At 42.8% G+C, this 23,832-nt stretch overlaps 1 protein-coding gene across 4 annotated transcripts in view; it reads left to right on the top strand.

Annotated features, from left to right (window-relative positions):
- The first annotated feature begins 1,637 nt into the window (after positions 1-1,637).
- Positions 1,638-23,832, top strand: part of AZIN1 (antizyme inhibitor 1) — a 36,021-nt gene continuing 13,826 nt past the window's right edge. For 2 of the 4 annotated variants that reach the window (XM_028156008.2, XM_008148488.3), the window contains exons 1-3: positions 1,638-2,000; positions 6,802-6,939; positions 22,882-23,079. In XM_028156008.2, the coding sequence (XP_028011809.1) occupies positions 22,978-23,079 (102 nt within the window). In that variant the 5' untranslated portion in view covers positions 1,638-2,000; positions 6,802-6,939; positions 22,882-22,977. Of the gene's footprint in view, positions 2,001-6,801; positions 6,940-15,135; positions 15,282-22,881; positions 23,080-23,832 lie in introns of all 4 variants that reach the window. The other 2 variants (XM_008148486.3, XM_054708723.1) reach the window with 2 other exon arrangements.

Genomic DNA, 23,832 nt, shown 5'->3' with positions numbered 1-23,832 from the left:
CTATAAACTGGCCCATTTCTGTGCCTTCTCTCACCTGGTTCCCTTACCTGGAATATCTGCTTTCAAAGTCACTTGTTTCCCATGTTTGTAACTTCAGCTCTCAAAGTCTATCTTTATCTTTTCCCAGCAGCCTTTTTCTCCCTTAGCTGCAATCATTTCCTCCTTCTATTAGATTCCATGCAGCATTTTATCTATTTATCTGTCAACAGTTCAGTTATTTTGTGTCATCTTATTTCCCCTGCTAAATTGTAAGCAAGATTTCAAGTGGTGTATTCATTTCTTGCCTTCCTAGTTCCACCAGGGGGTCTCGTGAAGTGCTGTGCTTATAAATATTCTGCATCAAAGAGAATTTTTAAAATGAAAGAGAAAGCCAGGAAAGCAGAGTGAGATATGGAAAGACAAAATCAGGAATAGAGTCCACAGCTTCTGATTTCTACCCAATATTTTCATCCAAGAGCCCACATTCCAGCATTGCTCCCTTTCCACGCAGAAAGGCTCTCTTTCCATTTGATGATTTATTAATCAAGCACAGAGCTGCTCACGAAGTAAACAGACGGCGGGGAAGAACGAAAAAAACAAAAGCAACTCAGGGTCTTAATCTCAAAGACTTGAATTTTGGAGGGGTGTGTCATTCATATTTCATTTGTGTCCCTGAGTCTGAGTTGCAAGGCGTTTTCACCCCAGACCTCGGGGTTTCTCATCACTAGTGCGAAGACATTTTTAAAAGATGAGAAATTAAAAAAAAAACAAAAAACTATGTAGGTTGTCCCAGGCCCGCCAGTAAAAGTTTGTTATGCAGCAGTAACATTAAAATAATTGCGAAAACGAGACGGGGGGAAGATTATAGGAATGCGAGCTTGGAACATCAGTAACCCCCTCGCCAACACCGGTTCTTTATTCGTAAGGGCTGGGTCTGACTGCACCAGCACCTTTTAAAATGAAGACATACAAGCCGCACTCCTTAAAAGACAAATCCCCACTGCACCGCACTGCAACTTCCGAGCACTGGGGACCTGCTCACGCGGTCACTAACGCGGGGCGGACGGGCCCTGGCGATTGGGAACCCGCAGCCCGCGCGGGCAGGAGCCTCAGGCTGGAAGGTGGTCCCAGCTCGCCCGCCGAGCTCGCCCTCACCAAGCCGAGGGCTCCCGAGGGGGGGGGACGCTCCCCGATGGCCCCCACAGGCCTCCTTCACACCCTCTCTCCAGGCAGTGCTTGCATCCCGCCAGCCCGGGCCCGAAGGGAAGCCAGGCCCCGCTCCCGAAGCTCCGGCCGCCGCTGGCGAGAGCTCAGGCGCCCGAGGGGCGGGGATGCGGGGCGGCGCCGCGCCACGGCTCAGCCACCTCCTCGACCCCGCCCGCCCGCCCGCCCGGGTCCGCGCCGCCGGCCCTCCGCCAGCCTGGGACGCGCGGACCGCGGGAGGGCGGAGAGACGCCAGGCGGCCGGCACCTGCACCGCGGGGCCGCCCCGCCCCGCCCCCTGGGCCCCGTGCGCGCTGTCCCCTTTCGCTTCCGCCCCCTCCCTTCTCGGCCCTGCCCTCCGGGCCGGAGCCGACTCCGCCCCGCTCGCGCGGCTGCCGGCCGGCGTGACGTCACCAAGCCCCGCCCCCTGCTATAAATACCGGCGGCGCCCGCACCGCCTTCCCACACTCTCTCTGGCTCTCGGTTCCGCTGCAGGGTTTCCTCTTTCTTCCGCCTTCTCTGCCTTTTCTCATCCTTTCTCGCTCTCCTCCGCTGTGGTGTGGCGACGCCGAGTCCTCTCCCCACCCGGTCCTCGCCCTTCCTCTAGTGCCCGCGCTGGGGTTCCGTTTCTCTCCGTCGGCCGCCGCCTCCACTGCTGCCCAGCTGGTGTCGGTGCCGCGCTTTTCCTCCTACGTCGTCCCCGCAGCTTATGGCCCAGGCCGCCTTGGGTATTTCTGCTCAAGGTAACCACATCCCTCTTTAAAAATTCCGCCGAAAAAGAGAAGACGCTTTACCCGACTCTTTGGGCCGTTATCTCACGTGAGTACCCCCATCCGAGGGGGGGGCGGGCGGGCGGGCGGGGCCGGGACGTGGTGCCGGCCTCGGGGGGCGGCCGAGTGCCTCCCGGCTGGGCCCCGCCGCCGGTCGGCGTCCCCGCCGCTTGGCCGCCTCGAACATGGCGGACGGCGGAGTGTGTGTGGCGGCGGCGGCCGGTGCCGCGGCGGCGGGCGCGCCTCGGGGCCTCGGGCGGGCGGGCGCCGGGCGCTCGGTGGGAGTCCGAGCGGCTGGGGCGAAGGGGGCGTGTGCGTGTGGGTTGCGGGGGGCGCGCTGGGGTCTCGCGGCCGGGGAGGGGCGGGGGGTCGGCGTCGCCTCCGGCGGCGTGGTCCCCCCACCCCTCTCCCGTGGTGCTTTGCTGTTTCCGGGGAGGGGGCCGGGCCGTCGCCCCGAGGGGGCCTGGGTCCCGCCGCCCCGACCCGGAGAAGCGCCGAGCCTTCTCCTCCTTCGGGCGCCCGGCGGGCGGTGCGACGGGTGCTGTGGCCGGGGCCGTGGGTTATGAATGGAGCGGGGCGGGCCCGCGCCGGCCGCCTGTGACAGCTGCCGGGGGAGGACGGGCGCTGGGAGGGCGGCCTCCCTCTGGTGGAGGAAAGTTGACGCCACGCGGGGCCCGGCGGCGGGGAACCCCGGTGTCAGGTAGCGAGGGAGAGAGGCCTTTGGCCCCTTCTGGAAGCCTCGGGCCTGCCGCTCCGCCCCCCGCGGCGCCCAGGATTGGGCCCCGTCGCCTTCACTCACCCCCCCAAGTCACCTCCCGGAGCCGGAGGATTAGTCACCATGGCTTCGTACTCCCGTCCACGCCGCGATTCCTGGGCCGGGAGGGAGCACCGTGGGCTTGGGTGGCTGATCAAGGACTCGTTCGACTGCCAACCGTCGATGGTGGTAACGTGTTTTAACTCTTCACCCAGAATATATTCTGAGCGCAGGGTTCTTGTGCTGAGCTGCTGGTCCGGAAACCTGGAAGGGCCGGCGCCCAGTTTACAGCCCCCATGATGTTTCAGCAGTTTTCACTGGCTTTGGGGGAGACGGGGGGGGCATCTTGGATTTTTGATGATATATTGGTGTCCCGTCCCGTTTCCACTGTGGAGCTTCCAGCTTAGGTGGGAACCTGAGGACACTCGAGGAGGAGAGAACTACTGAGCCTGGCAGGAACTTGAGCAAAGCCCTAATAATCCTTTTATTCCTTTTACAAATGTAAGAGTTGCAGATGCTGGTCGTGAATACAAATAAGCCCCGAGGAGTTTGCCTTTTGGTAGTGTGGGTAGACTCCTAATTACTCCTGGGTAGGTGCAGGAATCCAGTGACAGTACCTTCAATACTGCCGCCCAGGTTTAACTTGTAGGTTTTCAAACATCCAGAGAAAGGGAAAGAATTGTACCCTCGCCTAGATTCACATTTAACTTTATTTGCCATCCCGCTATCCATTCATCAATCCATCACGTTTTTCCATACATTTCGAAGTAATTGCATGCCCTGGCCGGGTGTCTCGGTTGTAGCATGGTCCCATACACCAGAGTAAGCTGAAGATGCCTGAACACTTCACTGCTCCAACTTCAGTATGCACATATCATTAAATAGGGTTTAATACTGTTTATTCTTTTTTTAAAATTTCTTTATTGATTAAGGTGTTACATATGTGTCCTTATTCCCCCATTACCCTCCCCATCCCCCACTCATGCAATACTGTTTATTCTTTAAAGAAAACAACACACACAGATAAAATTCACATAGTTAATGCACAACTCTCAAGTAATACCGTTTGATGAGTTTTGACAAAAATAGAGCTGTGTATTTCAAACCTCTGTCAAGATGTGGGTTGCAGCACCCCAGAAAAGTTATCTTTTACCCCTTCAAACGCTATCCCCTTCTCACCACTGAAGCAGCCATGATTGTTTTTGTTGTTGTTTTTAGCAGATTAGTTTTGTCTATTCTAGAACTTGTGTCTATAAGTGGAATTACACTGTATGCATTGCTTTGTTTAAAAGACTTTTTTAACTCAGCATATTTTTGATACTCATGGTGCATATATTAGCAGGTTTTTCCTTTTTGTTGCTCAGTATGTGGTCCATTATATTAATCCTTTTTCTAATTTTTTAAAATAAACTTTATTTTAGAATAATTTTAGATTTATAGAAAACTTGCAAATTTTGTACAGAAGCTGGTACTGCATACTTCTCACCCAGATACGTTACTACTAACTGTACTCCAGACTTTCTTTGGCTTTCACAAGTTTTTAATGTCCTCTCTGTTCAGGATCCAATCCAAAGTACCACGTTGCATTTAGTTGTCCTCCTTTCCCCAGACTCTCTGATCTGTGACAATTAGTCCTTTTTTTTTTTTTTTTTTTTTCATGTCCTTGACAGTCCAGAGAAATATTGACCAGATATCCAGTAGAGCGTCTTCCAACTTGGGTTTATCTGGTCTTTTGTCATGATTATTCTGGGGTTTGGGGGTTTGGGAAGGAATATCACAGAACAACTTTAAAAGTCATTGGTAAAGGCAGTGTGAGTTCAGAGAAATATTGGCAGTTTGGTGATACTAGGTTTTTGTGGGTAGTATCTGTCAATGTAATGGGAGAAGTTTCTCTTTTGTCTTACTAGCTTACTGCCGACTTTCTGTTCACCAAGATGAAGACAGTCTCTTCAAACAACTGTTAAGGAACTTGAATGCAGTGTTGTACATGATCCAACTGATTTACACACACCATTCTAAATGAGAATAATTTATTTTCCTATGACTCCTTTTCTCCACATTTTTATCTTACTTTTCATGGTTTATCTTAACTGTACAGATAATTCTGTTTATCCTGTATATAAAGGTTCTCTTACTCTACATACCCTTTTTATTATTTCTGTTGAGATATGCTTTTCAAATTTTAGGGCCTTCATTTCCTACTCGTATCTTTTAGTTAGATGGAAATGTTTAGAGATCATACTGAAGAACATTCTTGAATACCTGAAATTTAATGGCCTTAACATTTCACATCACTGCTTTTGGGTTGCGTTAAGCAGCATGATATCTGGAACTATATCAGGGAAAAGAGAAAAATGTCTCTGTCAGGATAATTACCCTATTTCTTGGAATAATTGAGAATAAACCGTCTCTGTCTCCAGCATGAGTATTTTAGTTTATTTTTAAAATTATCGTGGTGTGGGAAGAATCAGAATCTTTGTTATGGAGTTTAATGTAAGGTTGTAATCATTGTTGCATGCTAGTATCTTGCCTCATCATCCATTAGTATCATTGAGAGTGTGAGCAGACCATAGTAGATTGAAAGAACATTTTCTTTACCTCCTACAAAGGTGACCATCCTGGTTGAGATGAGATATGCTTTAGATATGTCTATAGTGCTTCTGAAATCTCTCAGATTCTTGCCCTTAAAATTTCTAGTTTTGTTATTTTTCTGATTTCTTTCTTACCTCTTTTCTAGCAAATGCTGCCAGGTTATATTTAAAGTAGCAACCACGTAATTATGAATAGAAGTATGAATAGGTCTAGCGATTTACCTTAGAGATTATATATGTCTGTCCTATCAAACGATAGCAAGTAATAAGCATTCCTAAAACTTACTCAGCATTTTGTAGTGTGCCAAGCACATTCACATTCATATGTTGTTCCTAGTATAGTAGAGTGACTTAAGTCTAGACAAGTGTTAGGTATGAGGAGGTAAACCTTTAGTGGTCACTGCCTAATATATGACAGTTCTCAAAAGTTAGTTCACATATATACATAATGTATTAGCCAAGTCATAAAGTCTTTTTATCGTTTTGGTATACAGTAGGATTTTATACTTTAAGCAAAAAAGAACTTGGAATCTGGAGAGTAAAAGAAATGTTCTGGGTAGTTCTAGACTACCTGTTATGTTAGAACAGTGGTCGGCAAATGGCGGCTCGCGAGCCACATTGCTGCTCTGTTGACTAATGAGTTTGCTGACCACTGGACTAGACTAAATGTTACCGTGTAGTTGGAAGCTGTGAGGATTAGGCAATTGTGGCATATTGTGTGCAAAGAGGTAAAGGATAGTATATGACAGTGGTCGGCAAATTCATTAGTCAACAGAGCGGCAAACCGCGGTTTTGTTGACAACTGTGTTAGAACATTATACATACTAAGTCTTGCCTACACATCAGGTTGGTGAGAGTACTGGACATTTAAATTTTAGGCAACTTAGAAATTTTGGTTTTGGAGGACAAATAAAAGCAAAAATGAAATTAGATGAAGGCTGGAAGCTGAGTAAGTAGGTAAAGATACTTGGTAAGATGACCATGTCCTTAGGTTATATGAATTTTGTACTATTGCAGCTTGGAAATGCTTACTATGTAAAAAGTAAGTACTTCATACTGTGGTGTAAACCCTTTGAAAACATTTTGTGTCATGTGACATTATTGAAACCAGAGGCCCAGAGCACGAAATTTGTGCCCAGGTGGGGTCCCTAGGCCTGGCTAGTGATCAAGGCCGATTTGAACCAGGCCTGCAGGTTGGGTGGAGAGACCATGGTTGGCCTGCTGGCCCAGGGGAGGGACCTGGGGAGGTTGGCTGTGGGAGCACAATGACCACCAGGGGGCAGCTCCTGCATTGAGCGTCTGCCCCCTGGTGGTCATTGCGCGTCATAGCGACTGGTCATTCAGTCGTTGGGTCGTACTGGTCGCTTAGGCTTTTATATACTAGTACTACTATATATAGGTAGATTCTATTAAAACTAAAACTTATTTCTGCAGTTAAGATGTCAATTTAACCTAACATTTTTAAACATAGGATTATATGCTACTACTTTTATTTTCTTCTTTAGGGCGAACTTTCTGACCAAGTGTACAACTACCCAGAAGGCCTAGGAGAAGTGCTGTATAGAGAGCAGTTCGACTTCAACGCTGAGCCACCTTGGGAACCTAGCTGATGATAGGGGGGTTCCATCTCCTAACTTGTCCATGTAAGTATTTTCACATCCATGCAGGGGTCTTGTAAAGTTGAAATAAAGAAGAGTTCTGTTTGCTCGCTCTTTTCCAACCCTGCAATTGTATTTATCTCTTAAAATGCAGTGACTCTTAAAACTCTTTAAAAGTTCTAAAACAGGCTTGACATTAGAGGTATACTGATTCAGTTATATGCAGTTTACCAAAGACTGGACCACAACATTTATTTTGATTACATGACACGTATGATCATACTTAAGTATTTATTGTAGGTTACATTTTAGGAAATCTTAATAGTCCAGGTTTTAATATAAATTGGAGAGAGGTTTTTAAAGTTAAGATGTGGGTAGTAGTTTATCACATCATTCAGGCAGAGCAAATGCTCTCTATTCCACTCCCTGCACCTATATCCTAGAGCAGGCGTCCTCAAACTACAGCCCGCGGGCCACATGTGGGTGTTTTTGCCGTTTTGGTTTTTTTACTTCAAAATAAGATATGTGCAGTGTGCACAGGAATTTGTTCATAGTTTTTTTTTAAACTATAGTCCGGCCCTCTCAACGGTCTGAGGAACAGTGAACTGGCCCCCTGTTTAAAAGGTTTGAGGACCCCTGTCCTAGAGCATGGAATATGAGGAGTGAATCTTAGTTCTTGTTTTTCTAGTTATGAGCATCTTGCCAGTGATGTTTAGAGTTTATATTCTTTTTTATAAAATAACTTTATATAACACTCAGCTGCTGGGGAAAAACAGGTTGTTTTTAGAGGACTTACTGGGAGATCATATATGTACACCTGAGCAGATTTTTAAGGGGGTAGTTTTGTTTTGACTATACTGGATTTTCTATGAATGAATTTGACTTTTGAATTAAATCTCTGAAAAATGTAATTCCACCGTAAACTTGTTTGAATTTAAATTTGTGCTGCTAGATTCATGTGGTTAATTTTTAAATCTATTATGTATAGATTTCTTGCTTTTGAGATTTGGGTTTTGGATGTTTTTAAGTTGGCCAGAGACTTGGCAAGAACACTTGAAATTTTTAGGAAAGCTTAGGGTATCAGTTTAGTGTTTGTTAGTCTCTCTTGTTAAACAGATTCTATCAAAAGTATTTGCTCTATCAAATATGGGAGAGTATCTTAAAGCAAACCTTTTCAACACATTTGATATTAACCTCAAATTACAATTTAAGACTTTGGTTTTTTAAAGATTAAAGGGGGGGGGGGGGCACACACAATTTAAATAATAGCGTTTCTTGCAAGTTCTGCTGACTTAGAACCCTGACTGGAGGGTTTCTCATAGCTTTATGAATTTGAGCAAATTGCTTACTTTACAGCTGTGATTTTTATATAATGTTCCTTTATTTTATATAAAGTTCCTTTAGTCCTGAAATGATAAAATGATTTCTCTTTGACTGTGTGGTCTTTGGAACAGCATCTATTAGCATCACTTAGAACAGAAATTTGGGATTTTGGCCCCACCCAAACCTTCATTAGAATCTGCATTTTAACCAAGTGGTATGTATGCATATTAAAGAGAAGCACTGTTGCCGCCATCTCAGTTACCAAGTCAATTATCTCTTAATTATTGTTAATCATCTGTTCTATTTCCAACATATCTGATGTTTTCCCCAAGTTGACTTGGATATTTAAAACTTTCCTGAGGTGGCGTCAGTTAACATCATAGTCATAGATTCTATTCTAAGGTGGAAATTTAAGAACAAGTGCCATTATTATAGATTATTTTATTGATTTTTTTACAGAGAGGAAGGGAAAGGGATAGAGAGTTAGAAACATCGATGAGAGAGAAACATTGATCAGCTGCCTCCTGCACACCCCCCCACTGGGAATGTGCCCGCAATCAAGGTACATGCCCTTGACCAGAATCGAACCTGGGACCTTTCAGTCCGCATGCTAACGCTCTATCCACTGAGCCAAACTGGTTAGGGCTTATTTATTTAGTTTAGATTATTTTTAAAATTGATTTCTGAGAGGGGGAGAGAGGTAGAAACATCAGTGATGGGAGAGAATCATTGATTGGCTGCCTCCTATACGCCCCACATTGGGAATAGAGCCTGCAATCCAGGCATGTGCCCTCACTGGGAATTGAATTGTGACCTCCTGGTTCATAGGTTGAAGCCACGCCAGCCAGGCTCCAAAAATTTCCTGACTAAAATTAATAAAAATGGCAAGAGAAAATTTTGTGTTCCCAAAATATCCTCAGATAACTTATAGCAGTTGACATTTGAAATTTCGAGGTTAATTCTTTGTGGAACAACAATACTGTTTGGAAAACTGGAAGTCATTAAAGCACTTAACACACTGGCCTTTATGGAAAATACTTGGCATGTCGCATTGCAGACTGTGTAACTAAACTAAACTCTATTTGAACCATATAATACTCCAATACTCCCAATAGGATTTCTATGCAGGTGGTTTAAGATCTAGGACTTGGCTTCAGAGTTAGGTTTTTAAATCAGATAACCATCTGAATTTTGAGGTGTGGTCTGGAATTTTTGGAAGTTGCTTACATAATGAAGTTTTTTCTTTCAAGACTTTTCTTTAGAGTATGTGTATATTATAATATGTGACCACTCGCCCAGTTGAGCGTTGACCTATGAACCAGGAGGTCACGGTTTGATTGCTGGTCAGGGTACATGCCTCGGTTGCAGGCTTGATAACCCAGTGTGGGATGTGCAGGAGACAGCCAATCAATGATTCTCTTTCTCTTTCCCTTTGTCTCTGAAATAAGTGAAAAAAAGAAGGAAAAATATGACCGCTATAAAATATCTTGACAAGTATTTTTTATTATTGTTTTAAGTTTTACATGTGTCTCCTTTTTCCCCAATTGGCAAATATTTTAATGCCAATAATATCTCAGATTAATAAAGGGGTGCTAATTGTACAAAAGTTTTTTCATGTCTTCAAAATTCCTTAGGGTTTTATGATGGAGTGGTTTTTTTTCCAGTGAGCTAGATTTTCAAGTTGTTTTATAGCTCTGATTATAATTAATAAATTAGCCCAATGGAAAATTTTTAAAGATTCCATTCCAGAAAACTAAATTTTCTTCTAACCAACAGCTTCTATTAGTTGATGATGAAATGAGATTGAATTAATCATTAGCATATACCTTATGTGTTGTATCTAAGTATGGAAAAAGGATGCAATTAATTGATTTGTTCAAATGAACTCTTAAAATTTGCTTGAAGTTTTTTTTACCTGGTTATCATTAGTTAACTTTATTACGTGTTTGTTCATGTAGAAATTTCATATGAACATCAGGGTTTTAAATATCCATACTCTGTCTCATTTACATGTGCCTTCATAGGACCTGCCCAGCCTAAATTGATATTATTTTAACTAGGGAAATAAAATGTTCTTTACGAGTTTACTGGTACTACTAGAGGTCTGGTGCACGAAATTCCCATCAGGTTCCCTGCCTCTCTGCCTCCCCACTGCCTCCTTCCCTGCCACCTGCACACCACCACTGCATGGTTCTCCACTCCCCACCTCTCCCTTCCCTAGCTCCCTCAGGGCCCCACCCTGCTGCTAGTTGCCGGCATGTTCTGTGCCGTCCCCTGGTGATCAGCACACATAACGACCTCCTGAGGGGACACTTTGCTTGCATATTAGCCTTTTATATATACTAGAGGCCCGGTGCATGACATTCATGCATGGGGGGGGGGTGTCCCCTTAGCCTGGCCTGCACCCTCTCGCAGTTCGGGAGCCGTCAGTCAGACATCCTTAGCGCTGCTGCAGCGGCGGGAGAGGCTCCTGCCACCGCTGCTATGCTCGCCCCCTGTGAGCTCGGCTCAGGGCTTCTGGCTGAGTGGCACTCCCCCTGTGGGAGCACACTGACCACCAGGGGGCAGCTCTGGCGTTGAGCATCTGCCCCCTGGTGGTCAGTGCGCATCATAGCGACCAGTGGTTCAGCCGGTCAGTCTATTTGCATATTAGCCTTTTTTTATATAGGATATATATATTTTTTTCTCATGTTTAACTGTTAACTGTCAGTAAAAAAGGCAAAATATTTACTCATTATGGAGATAAGAAATTTTAGTTTTGGTAATTTAAAGATTCTGTGATGCAGACAAATTCAACAGTACATTCATTAATGGTTGTTGGTGCTCTTTGGCCAAAAAGCTGAACAAAACTGTCATTGAAATTAGGAACCAGTTTTTCTAAAGTAAGTGTATCCTCTTGGCATGCATAAAGTAGGTAGTATCTGATGGTGATTCATTGCTTGTGTAAAAGTAGCGGAAATATATTCTATACAAGCACAGTATGAATAATAGCATATTAATAGATAAAACACTGTTTGAAGGACATGATATTCTTTCTTTGGGCCAATTTAAGAATCTTTCTGGGAAGGCCAAAAAGATTGGAAAGCAGTGTAGACCAGTTTTTAAAGGGGGGTAAAATGGTTCCTGCATTTATTACAAGAGTCAATTGAACCTAGAGACTTAACAGTGACTATCAATATGTGTGTTCATTACACTCTCTTTGCCTGGTCTTATTTCAGAGTTTTTGAGTTTGAAGTTTCCTCCCCTTTTCCAAAAAAATTTTTTTTGAAACACTTAATTCCAATTCCAATTAGGAGTAAAGGTGGTATTGTGTAAATTATACCTTGTAAACTATAAAATCTAGGTAAGGGTAGGCTGCCATTCTAGGTTGGCCATTGATAAAATAAGTCTAAGGCGGCTGTTACACATGAAGTGCTCTCAATACTGGAAAGGTGTAGGAAACACAGATATTTTTGTTCTTCACTGCCATTTCGGGGTCATCCATGCACACTTGAGCAATTTGTCACAAGCTAACTGTAGCAAAGATTTGGCCTTCCCCCCCCCCCCCCCCCCCCCCTTTAGTCCAGTGTTAGCCATTCTTATCTTCAATCCAGTGAATATTTTGAAGAACATTATGGCATAAATAGAAAATATTTGTACAGCATACAGTTGCAAGGATTAGGCTGATTGATGTTCAGCCTGCCCAGACTATACCTAGCCTTCAGGAGGTCTATAACTAACAGTAGGAGCCAAGATAAACTCTTCTGGAATATTCTGCTCTAACCTTTTGCCTTTTTATTTTATGTAAGCACACATTTCAATCTCTCTTTAGGATTTCACTTGCTATGGAGTTTTGTTTCCTTACAATCTGACCTTTTTTAAACTTATGAATTGGTCTTTGCTACCTTGAGCAAAGTTATTGGGGGTGGGTAATCTGTAATGTGTGTGGACTTGGTCCTTAGTTTAAAATTTTCTTATGAAAACAATCTTCTAGAACTGCTCTGTTTAGTACAGTAGCAACTAGGCAGGTGACTATTTAAATTTAAAATAAACTTTAAGTAAAATTTGAAATTCAGTTCCTCAGTTGCATGAGTGTTTGGGAGCAATATGTGGCTAATGACTATTGTTTGAATAGTGATATAGAAAATTTCAATCGCAGAAAGGTCTATTGGACAGCATCACTCTAGGATAATTGTTATTGTGAGTAGTATTAGCCATAATAATCTTAAAACAGCTATTAATAATCATAAGAATTATGTATTCTCTTCGTTTTTTTTCTCCTTACATTTGTGTAATAAAACAACTGTTTCTTTAAAAAAATATTATAAGGACTTTTTTTAGTTTCTTTTTTTTTTTCCTTTTCCTTTTAAAAAAAATTTATTATAATAACTTAATAGAAAAAAGAAAGAAAAAAATTTATTGTTGAAAGTATTACATATGTATCCTTTTTCCCCCCATTGACCTCTTCTAGCCCACTCCTGTTCCCCGCCCCAGGCCTTAACTAGGACTTTTCAGTTTTATATTCTAGTCGAATTCTTTAGTTGCCTACATGTTCTTAGATCACAACTTCCTACTACTTTATGTGCTCATGCAGACTGAAATTAATATTAGGTTTATGTTAACTATGCGACTTTCTATTTGTTACTTTTTACTGCAAGATCCTCTGATGCCCAGTTTATCAAGAACTCCTAAATAAATATGGTATCTTCTTAGCTCATTATGTTTGGCATGACAGAAGTAGAATGGGATATCTTAATATGTTCAACATGGACACTATAACAAAACTCCCCAAATAATTAAGCAATCCTTAAAATAGGAGATATTTGTATCATAAATTATGAATATATATAAATTAGCAAAAAATGGGAAGTAATCTATAGGTCAGTTCAGATAAATAAACATGGTATATCTATATAATAGGATACTACACAGCAATGAAAATTAATGGACTCCAGTCACATCAGTCCGCATGGATGAACTAAAACTGTAAAGTTAAGCAGAAGAGGTCAATCATAATAGAGAAACAATAGCAATTCCATTTATAGTTTAAAACAGTAAAGCTAATGTTTTAGGGACATATGCTATATACTATATAGTAAAGGGGTAATATGCAAATTAACCCTCACACCCTCACAAGATGGCTGCCTACGACCAGGCCAGCAGGGGGGGTTAGTGAGGGACAACTGAACAAGCAGGCTGTGTGGGGCGACCAGGCCAGCAGGGGTCGTGAGGGGCAACCAGGCTGGTGGGGGGTGCAGTTGAGGGTGACCAGGCCGGCAGTGGGGGGGAGACAGTTGAGGGTGACCAGGCTGGCGGCGGGGGGCGGGGGGGGGGCAATTAGGGGCAACCAGGCAGGCAGGCAGGTGAGCAATTAGGAGCCAACGGGTCCAGTATTGTGAGGGATGTCCGACTGCCTAAACCATCAGTCAAATATCCCCCAAGGGGTCCCGGATTGGAGAGGGTGCAGGCTGGGCTGAGCGGACCCCCCCATCCTGTACCAATTTCATGTACTGGGCCTCTAGTAGAAGAACAAAACTATTAAATAACGAGGAAATGATGATTAGAAAAGTCTGACATGCCCTAGTCAGTTTGGCTCAGTGAATAGAGCATCAGACTATGGACCAGGGTGTGCCGGGTTTGATTCCAGTAAGGGCATGTACCTCAGTTACAGGCTCCTCCCCAGCCCGGGCCCTGGTTGGGTGCATGCAAGAGGCAACCAATCAATGTGTCTCTCTCACATTGATGTTTCTCTCTGTCTTTCCCTCTCCCTTCCACTCTAAATCAATGGAAAAATATCCTCGAGTGAGGATTAACGAAAGAAGAAAAGTCTGACATGCATATTCTTAAGTTTTCCTCTTGGAGAGGTGACAGTGAGATCTGCTGCTATAAGGTATTCATAGTAGTAATTAAGTACATCTGTTTACAGAGTTATTCCTATGCTGCACCAGGAGAGCTTGAAATTAATATGGTTATGTATTTTCTGTTCGTGTTATATTACAGTAGTTATCTTTAATGTTGTCACCTCTTAATTACCAAAACAGATATTCCCTCCAGAAACAGACTTAGTTTTCCCATCAACACTTTTTTTAAAGGGAGCCTAATCTTGTCAGTTGCATATACACCAGCATATTACTATGAAAATCCCATGTTTCATCTCATTAAAGATATATTTTAGAATTTATTGTGAGGCATTTCATTGGGCAGCTTTATACAGGTACTTCATACATAGCCTGTTGGGTTCATCCTTTTAGGGGTTCCCTCACCCCCCTTAAATCTATTCTATGCATTCTTGTTCTTTTCTGTCTTTTAAAATTCAAGCAGTCAGCTTTAATGTTCTTCCTCTAGGATTTCTCAAATTTTTTCCAACCTCATCACCTGAAAAATAACTTGAAGGATGCTTATTGCCATTACTGGCTTTCCTCTTACGTCAAGCGAAGTAAACCCTGTCCTGTTTCTTCTGAGAACTCAATGTAGGCTGTTGTTACCTCTAAGACTACCAGTTCCAGAGTGTAGCTTCCTGGAACTACTTTTTTTTTTTAGCAGGTTTACCTGCTCCAGGCTTCCCATCTATAGTGCCCAAGCCAACTTTTAGAAGTCTCTTCTAATACTCTTTTGCCCAGTTACTTCTAAAGGTATTCTGTATGGTAAGTAACTTTTCTTTTGGAGGTAGAATGCAGAGGTGACCTACAGCATTGTGCATATTTTTAAAGCTGTGAGCTGAGTGCTAAATTATCAAGTGCCAATGTAATAAAAAATAATAAAGTTAGGCTTCTTCAGAGTAATAGTTGTAGTATAAATTTCCAAATAGGTCAAGTTCTCATTTGTAATGAGTAAAAGTCCTTTTAGAAAAGTGGTCGATGTATTAAGGTTGGGTTTCCTGAGTAGGTGTCTCTGAAACAGTGCTCTTCAACCGTTCAGCTCTCCCTGTTCTGCTTCCAGGGAGGTCTTCACTTCAGAAATCCAAGACTCCTATCCATCCAGCCTGGTGTCAAGTGGGCTGTTGCTGCCAGAATTATCTTGTGATTATTTGAGAGATGTGTCAGTTTCTTCTGAAGTACAATCAACTGTAGAAGCCTTTGTAGCAGGTGTGTAACAAGGCAAGTGCCCAGTGCTGCAGCCATTACTCTTGGAGCTACCTTTTTGATGAACATGAGGACTCAACTGCCTCATGAAAGGCTCCAGGGAGAGCAGTGTGCAGTTCTTTGGAGATTTTTCTTTGGCAGCTCTTCATAAAAAATGTATTATCAAAAAACACCCATGTGAAGGTGTATAGGAATGTTCAACAGTTCTTTCTCCCCAGCTAGCCAAGAGGAAATTACTTATTACAAAAGTAGTAGTGTGATTACACCACTTGTATTAGTGTAAAATAAGATGAGCTTTCTTTCACCATGTATTGTATTCATAAGGTGTTTAGTTATGAAAATAGCTTGAAGACTTGTGAGAAGAAAACATTTCTTAGTATCTATTGATAAAAGTAAATTTGCTCTTAAGTTACAAAGCATTTTGGAGAGAATGTAAGATTTACATATGGTAGATTTTCTCAGGCTTAATGTAAATAATTCAGTATCCAGCAGCACCAGACTATAGTATGTAGTGGTCTGTATTGTATTGAAGCCAGTAAATCAGTCCTGTTTCTGACTTACAAGCCGTAAAAAGCGGTACAGTGTCTGTTAGGAATTTTACTCAGGATTAGAGCACTGGGAAGTTTGGCAGAAATTCCCTATGGTGCTTAAAATTGAGGTGGATTAACTTGGCAGATCTGGCATAGAGCATAACCTCTGCTTACCCCCAAGACATGCACACTTATTTTCATTTTGGCCGCCTAGAACATGCTCGTGTCTCGGATTCTGGGTTAACTTGTCATCGCCAAGTAACCTTACATGTCACTTGAGAAAATATTTTAGCAAAATGTTTTCTTACTATAGTGCTTTAATTAAGACAGAGATGTTCGTTCCTTTGTGAGACATGGACTTATGATTAAGAACTGCTTTTTAGCCCTAGCTGGTTTGGCTCAGTGGATAGAGTATCGGCCTTCGGACTAAAAGGTCCCAGGTTTGATTCTGGTCAAGGGCACATGCCCAGGTTGCGGGCTCAATCCCCAGTAGGGGGCATGCAGGAAGCAGCCAGTCAATGATTCTCTCATCATTGATGTTTCAATCTCTTCCTCTCCTTCCCTCTCTGAAATCAATAAAAATATATTAAAAAGAAAACAAACAAACTGCTTTTTAGGAATCCTTCAGTGAGATTGGGGGTAGGAAAGACTCAAGATCAGCCCACCCTTATCCAACTATACTTAAGCCTCTTCAGTTTTGGAAGTAGAAGGCTTCCAAAGTGACACTTCGTTTGAACAAAAGGCATTGGTGGCTCAAAATGTATTGAAAACTTCCCTCCTGAAGGTTTTTGTGTTTTGCAGATTATTTTGAGGAATTAGTTTTCCCTTAGCAAAGCTTTTAGTGTTTAACAGTAACTGACAGTTGAGGTTTACATTTACTTGTGGGTCGCTCGTGAATCAAGATTTTGGGCTCCTTTTTAGAATGTGAAAGATGGATCATGGTTTTCAACACACTTTAAGGGCGTGTATTGCTGTCACCACCATTGCTAAGTTTAAAGAGTTGTGAAGTCCTTTGTCCCATCTGTTTCTGAGCACCTACTCTGGGTTAGGAATTAGGGGAATGTCAAAACCTTCAGGGAGCATTTAAGAAGGTGGTGGAGATAGAGCTCACTTATTCACATTTACCATCTGTTGTGTATAGGCTTTATTAGTATTGGTTTTAATAAACAATTTTATTGCAATGCTTGGTATAACGTAAGTAAATTAAGTAATATTAATGTCCTGTATTTCTTTTAGTGTTTTAAGTGTGTTTACAGTAGTCCGTTAGTCCTTTGTCAAGTATTGCCAATATAATAAATGAGTTTATTTTCCCATCAATGTCCTTTTGTGAGTCAACAAGGGGTTGGTAAGCTAATGCTATGGTTACTTCTGAATTGAGAGTTCCATTTCAATGATGGTATTAGTCACTCTATAAGCATTGTATCTTAATCACTCTATAAGCATTGTATCTTTACTTTAGAGCAGGGAATATTTTCTAATATTTTTATTCATGTTGGTAGTACCACTATTTGCCAGCTGTTTCAGTTTGGTGCCCTCAGTTGATGTTTAAAATTTTTCACTTCTACAAAAGTCAGATTAGACTGAAAGCAGATGTGTTTTGAGGTGGAATTGGGGAATGATTGCAAAAGGGACATGAGGGAACTTACCTTTAGAGTAGTGGTGATTACTGGGGTGTACACATTTGTCAAAATTGGGTACACATTGTATGCAAACTGTTGATAAGGTGGATGAAAAAGGAAAAAATAATTTTGGGTTTTACCTTGAGAATTAGGCAAAAAAGAAGGAGCAGCTAATAAAGTTAAAATGTAGAAAATATTTATATGACGAAAGGTTAAAAGTCTAGGAATGAGTAGGCATGATAGGATGTTTTTATACCAAATTTGAATAAATTTAATTACTGACTAACAACTATGGAAATTTAGTCTGAGAAATGGTTAATAGGTTATGGGAATATGCTAAAGCTCTAATAAAGAAACTATTAGTTGTGTTGGTTTTCCTGGAAAAGGAATCCTGTGTGCTGAGGAGACAGATTTTTCCTTTTATTTTAAACATGATTTGATCAGCATCTCTAGAGATAGCCTAATTAGTTATTCTGTGCCCCAATGTCTTCAAAGGTAATTAATAACACCTTGGTTTTAAGGGTTAAGAAAATTGATACTAGATAGATGATGTACTTAAAACAGCGCCTGGCATACTGCTCTAAAAAACCATTTGCTGTTACATTTAAGCTAGTTTAGCAGGCAGTGAGTGTTGGGACATATAGATTGTGTAGTTCAAAAATAGTTTGGGGGCAGGGATGTCCTTATCTCTATAAGCATACTACTCTAGGAAAAGCTCTGAAGAATATGGGCATTTAGCAGAAAAGGCTGCATGGAATGGGCCTGATCTTTTGTAAGTACTAAGGATCCTGACATTAGAGTAAAATTACCTTTTCCCTAAGCACTATTGCTATAAGAAAGTAAGATTCATCTTGTCCTGACTCTAAAGCTAGACTTGTTTAAAAAATTAAAAAGCTAGAATTGTTGAATTTAGTAGCAATTGCCTGTGGTGGTCTATAATTGATAACCCAAGATTCCCAAGTAAATATTAGATAGATAGATAGATAGATAGATAGATAGATAGATAGAAGAATATCCCTAAGTCAGTTTGGCTCAGTGGAGAGCATCTGCCTGTGAATTGAAGGGTCCCTTGTTTGATTCTGGTCAAGGGAATGTACCTGGTCGTGGATGTGCTGGGGGCAACCATACCAGACACTGATATTTCTCTCTCTGTCTCTCCCCCTCCCTTCTTTCTGTGAAAATCAATGGAAAAATATCCTCGAGTGAGGATTAACAAAAATAAATAAAAATAGTAGAACATACTGAGGAGTCACATGAGCTGAAACATTAGGCTAAAGACCTTGGTTAAATTATTTTTCATTATTAATAGAATAAATGAAAGCCTTTTTGCTAGAAAGATTTGTGGTATAATTTAACAGGAAGTTTCTACGTACTCTTTTTACACTTAAACCTTTCCATTGAACTTTTTGAATGAGTAGCCTTTATATTTTCTGTTTCTCTTAGTGCATAGTTGACTATCTCCCTAAAATGATGCTCTAGCTAGAGTTACATTGCTTAAAATAAACATGTATCCTCAAGCCTACAATGTCTTACTTTCTGGGCACAGATTTATACCAGTCCTAGTATAACAAACTTCAGAGAACGTTCAGACCACCATTTGACTTACTGCATAAGTAGGAGGTCTCCTGTTAATATGCCCTATTAACTTCCTTGGTAAAATAAAAATATTCTCACCTTTACAGTTTCTACTATTTCAGAAAGATTTGATGACCTAAACCAGCCATCGCCAACCTTTCAGACCTCACGGACCACTGGTTGGCGACTGCTGACCTAAACTGAATGCAATTGACTTCTTGGTTGTTGGTGTTTAAATTTTAAAACTAAGCATTGTTTGTATTTCATGAAATTTGACTAGTATTATGGCTTTTTGATGAGTTTGTTTTGGTGCAACCAGAAAGCTGACACTTTGGGAACCATTGGAGTATGCTTCTAGGACGAGGGCCATCACCATGGTGAAGACCTAGGATAGAACAGGGTTGGTGGGAGGAAAATGGGTTGAAGACTCAAGAAAGGCTGTGCAAATTTTAAAGTAGGTTGCCAAGGGCTGGTCTATGCCCATTGTTAATGTGGCAACCAGAAATCTGTACAAGACAATGAGTAGTATCCTGCCTGAAGGACTTCGTTTGTGGACTTCATGTTAAAAAATACACAAATCCTTGCTTAAAGTAACCTAAGGACCAGTGAATTCAGCTTAAAAGATAGATGTTTATGTCAGTACTAGAGGCCTGGTACACGAAATCATGCACGGAGTAGGGGGCCCCCTCAGCCCAGCCTGCACCCTCTCCAATCTGGGACATCCCTCTCACAATCTAGGACCTCTGGCTCCTAACTGCTAACCTGCCTGATTGCCTCTAACCGCCTCTGCCTGCCCGCCTGATCGCTCCTAACTGCTCCCCCTGCCAGCCTGGTCGCCCCACGCAGCCTGCTGTTCAGTCGTTTCATCGTCCCTCACCCCCGTGCCGGTCTGGTCACCCCACGCAGCCTGCTGTTCAGTCATTTGGTCACCCCTCACTAACCCCCCTGCCGGCCTGGTTGCCCCACACAGCCTGCTGTTCGGTCGTTACTGTTACAGTGACGGTGTCCCAGACAATTTGCATATTCCTCTATTATTAGTATAGATATGCTGCCCTAGAGGAGAATGGAGGTCTGGGTAGGGGAAAGAGTTCTTTGGAGAGGGATGGGATTTAGTCTGATGCCTTTTTTTTTTTTTTTTTAAGGTCTATATTTTTATTGACTTCGGAGAGGAAGAAAGAGCGGGGTTGGGGGGAGAGATAGAAACATGAATGATGAGAGAGAATCGTTGATCGGCTGCCTCCCACACGCCCCACATTGGGAATCGAGCCCACAACCCCGGCATGTGTGCTGATTGGGAATCGAACTGTGACCTCCTGGTTCATATATAGGTCAATGCTCAACCACTGAGCCACATCAGCTGGGTGCTATACACACACACACACACACACACACACACACACACTAGTGGCCTAGTGTACGAATTCATGCACATGCAAAGGGAATTAATTAGAGGAAATATTTTAATATTGCTATTTGCCCTTTCTCTATAATAGAAGTATCAGAGATGAAAGAAAATTAATAAAATGTATAGGAAAATCTCCCTCCTGTTTGAGTCTGAGGCGTGCTGCGGGACCCAGAGTCAAGTCCCCACCCACCCGCATGTGCCTCGAAATCACACAAGACCCAGACCTGGTCGGCCCCATCCCCGTCAAGCCCTGCAGGGCGGGGGATGCAGCCTCAGGCCCCCATCAAGCTCTGTGGGGGGTGGGAGAGGATGGGCGCAGCCGCGGTTCCCCATCTAGCCCTGCTGGGGTGGGGGGCATAGCCTCAGGTCACCCAGCCCCTGCGTGAGGGTGTGATGATGATGACCATTTGCATATTAGCTCATTATTATATGGGATTATATAGGATATTTTTAATCTTCACCTAGGATATACTTACTGATTTTAGAAAAGGGAGAGGAGGGCAGAAACATTGATGTGAGTGAGAACCCTTCCATGTGTGTCCTGACTGGGAGCCAAACTGCAATCTAGGTATATGCCCTGACCAGAAATCAATCTATATTGAACTAGTGCCCTGGTGCATGAAATTCGTGCATGGGGCGGGGGGGAGTGTCCCTCAGCCCAGTCTGCACCCTCTCCAATCTGGGACTCCTTTGGGGATGTCCAACTGCTGGTTTAGGCCAGATTTTACAGGTCTAAACCGCCAGTCAGACACCTCTCTCAATCTGGGACCACTGGCTCCTAACTGCACGCCTGCCTGACTGACTGACCGCCCCTAACCACTCTGCCTGCTGGCCTCCTTGCCCCCAACTGCCCTCCCCTCCTGGCCTGATCGCCCCTAATCACCTCTGCCTCGGCCCTGCCACCATGGCTTTGTCTGGAAGGTCTCCCGGTCTAATTAGCATATTATCCTTTTATTAGTTTAGACTAGAGGCCCGATGTATGAAGATTCGTGCAAGAATGGGCCTTCCTTCCCCTGGCTGCCGAAGCCACCTTTCCGCCCTCCCACGCTGCCCAGAGGCCCAGAGCTGCTGGGGCGGTGCATAATGCCTGTGTCATCGCCTTGCCCCTGGGGGGGGGGGTGTCCCTCAGCCCAGACTGAACCCTCTCTAATCAGGGAACCCTCAAGGATGTCCGACTGCCCCGGGATCGGGCCTAAACGGGCAGTCGGACATCCCTCTCACAATCCAGGACTGCTGGCTCCCAACTGCTTGCCTGCCTGCCTTCCTGATTGCCCTTAACTGCTTCTGCCTGCCAGCCTGATCACCCCCTAACCACTCCCCTGCCAGCCTGATTGATGCCTAACTGCTCCCCTGCCAGCCTGTTTGCCCCTAACTGCCTTCCCCTGCAGACCTGCCCTCCCCCCCAACTGCCCTTCCCTGCAGGCTTGATTGCCCCCAACTGCCCTCCCTTACAGGCCTGGTCCCTCCCAGCTGCCCTCCCCTGCTGGCCTGGTCCTTCCCAGCTGCCCTCCCCTGCTGGCCATTTTGTGGCCATCTTGTGTCCACATGGGGGCAGGATCTTTGACCACATGGGGGCAGCCATCTTGTGTGTTGGAGTGATGGTCAATCTGCATATTACTTTTTTACTAGATAGGATGCTTACATTCTATTGCCCCTAGTGTCAACTTCTATAGACTCATTGACCACTAGTTAAGATTTATTTTTATTTTGTACTTATTGGTAGAAATTTTGTTGTATACCAACCTTTTGGTATACAGGACAATGCTCCAAACAACTGAGCCACACTAGCCAGGGCTCCGATGCCTTTTTAAAAATCAGTTATCAGTAAATGGTTTAGGATGTACAGTGAACTTAGTTTATACCTGGTTTTGAATTACGATAGCATTTTTGTGTTTCTGGCAATTGGCAACTTAATTTTAGCTCTAACTACAATGTTTTGAGGAACTAGTTAAAGATCATTAACTAAAATGTAAAGAAAATGACCTAGGATTGCAAAGTTGTTAAATGACATGGCCAGGACCAGGTCTTCTGACTTCTAGTTCAGTTAATCAACTCGCCTCATAAGACACATACATTGCTAACCTGACCTAGTCAGTCTATAACAAATTTCCTCTTACGTCTTCACTTCCACTGACTTCTATTACTTACCTTTCATCTACTCTAAAATTTTATTTAGAAAACATTTATTTGAGTTACCTGGTAGCATGCTATGTTATCTGGCTGGCAATATATTGAAACTCAGTATTTTAATTTCTTGGCTGTAGATACTTAATTCACTAATTCATAAGCTTTCTTCACTTAAAATTAGTAAATTGTGTTATGGAAGAATTATAAAACAAGATGATGATTAATACAGACTGGGTCTGCAACTTTATTCATTAAATTAGGCATTTAGCACACTTTCGTTGACAACTTGTACACTAAGGTTAACTACTGAAATAATATAAATTTTTAAATAACTTCTGTTTTGACAGTTTGTTGCATATTCTAAGGACCCAGACATAAGGATTGGTGGCCCGTCTCTTGTTTTTCCTGGTTTATGACTTTCGGCTTTGTGGAATACGGCTGAGATGAAAGGATTTATTGACGATGCAAACTACTTCGTTGGCCTGTTGGATGAAGGAACAAACCTTGGAGATGTTATTGATAACTATGTTAATGAACATACCCTGGTAAGTGCGCTGTCTCACATTTCTGAATTCTAAAATACCAATGCTTTATTTTCAAGATGTTAATCTAATAAAGTACCTGTTCAGATGTTAACTTTTCCAGGTTGTCTTTTTTTCTAGGTTGCCTTAACACTTCCCTTTTTTTTTTTTTTTAATATATTTTATTGATTTTTTTTACAGAGAGGAAGGGAGAGAGATAGAGAGTTAGAAACATCGATGAGAGAGAAACATCAGCTGCCTCCTGCACACCCCCTACTGGGGATGTGCCCGCAACCAAGGTACATGCCCTTGACCGGAATCGAACCTGGGACCCTTGAGTCCGCAGGCCGACGCTCTATCCACTGAGCTAAACCGGTTTCGGCAACACTTCCCTTGAATAGGAATGAGGTTTTCTTTCCAGCCCACATTTTTAAAAAACATGCTCCCTGATAGCCCTTTCCCTGCTGTGCCCTTGACTGAGAATTGAACCCTCCATCCTTCGGTGCTGGAGGCCAAGCTATAACCACTGGAATTACACTGACCAGGGCTAGATCTTCATTTATATTTCAGATAATCTGGTGTATGTGGACTGAGAATTGATAATTTACATTGCATGCTTACACTCTACTGCCCCTAGTGTCAGCTTCTATAAAATCATATTCATGACTACTTAAGATTATTTATTTTTTATTTTGTGCTTATTGGTAGAATTATTTTTGTTTATCACCTTACTGATAGAATTTGCTTTTTTATTGGAGCTAATTTCTCATATTCCCC

Source organism: Eptesicus fuscus, chromosome 19, assembly GCF_027574615.1.
Source record: "Eptesicus fuscus isolate TK198812 chromosome 19, DD_ASM_mEF_20220401, whole genome shotgun sequence".
Classification (NCBI taxonomy): Eukaryota; Metazoa; Chordata; class Mammalia; order Chiroptera; family Vespertilionidae; genus Eptesicus; species Eptesicus fuscus.
The sequence above is the reverse complement of the archived record's forward strand: the minus strand, read 5'-3'. Positions and strand labels throughout refer to the sequence as shown.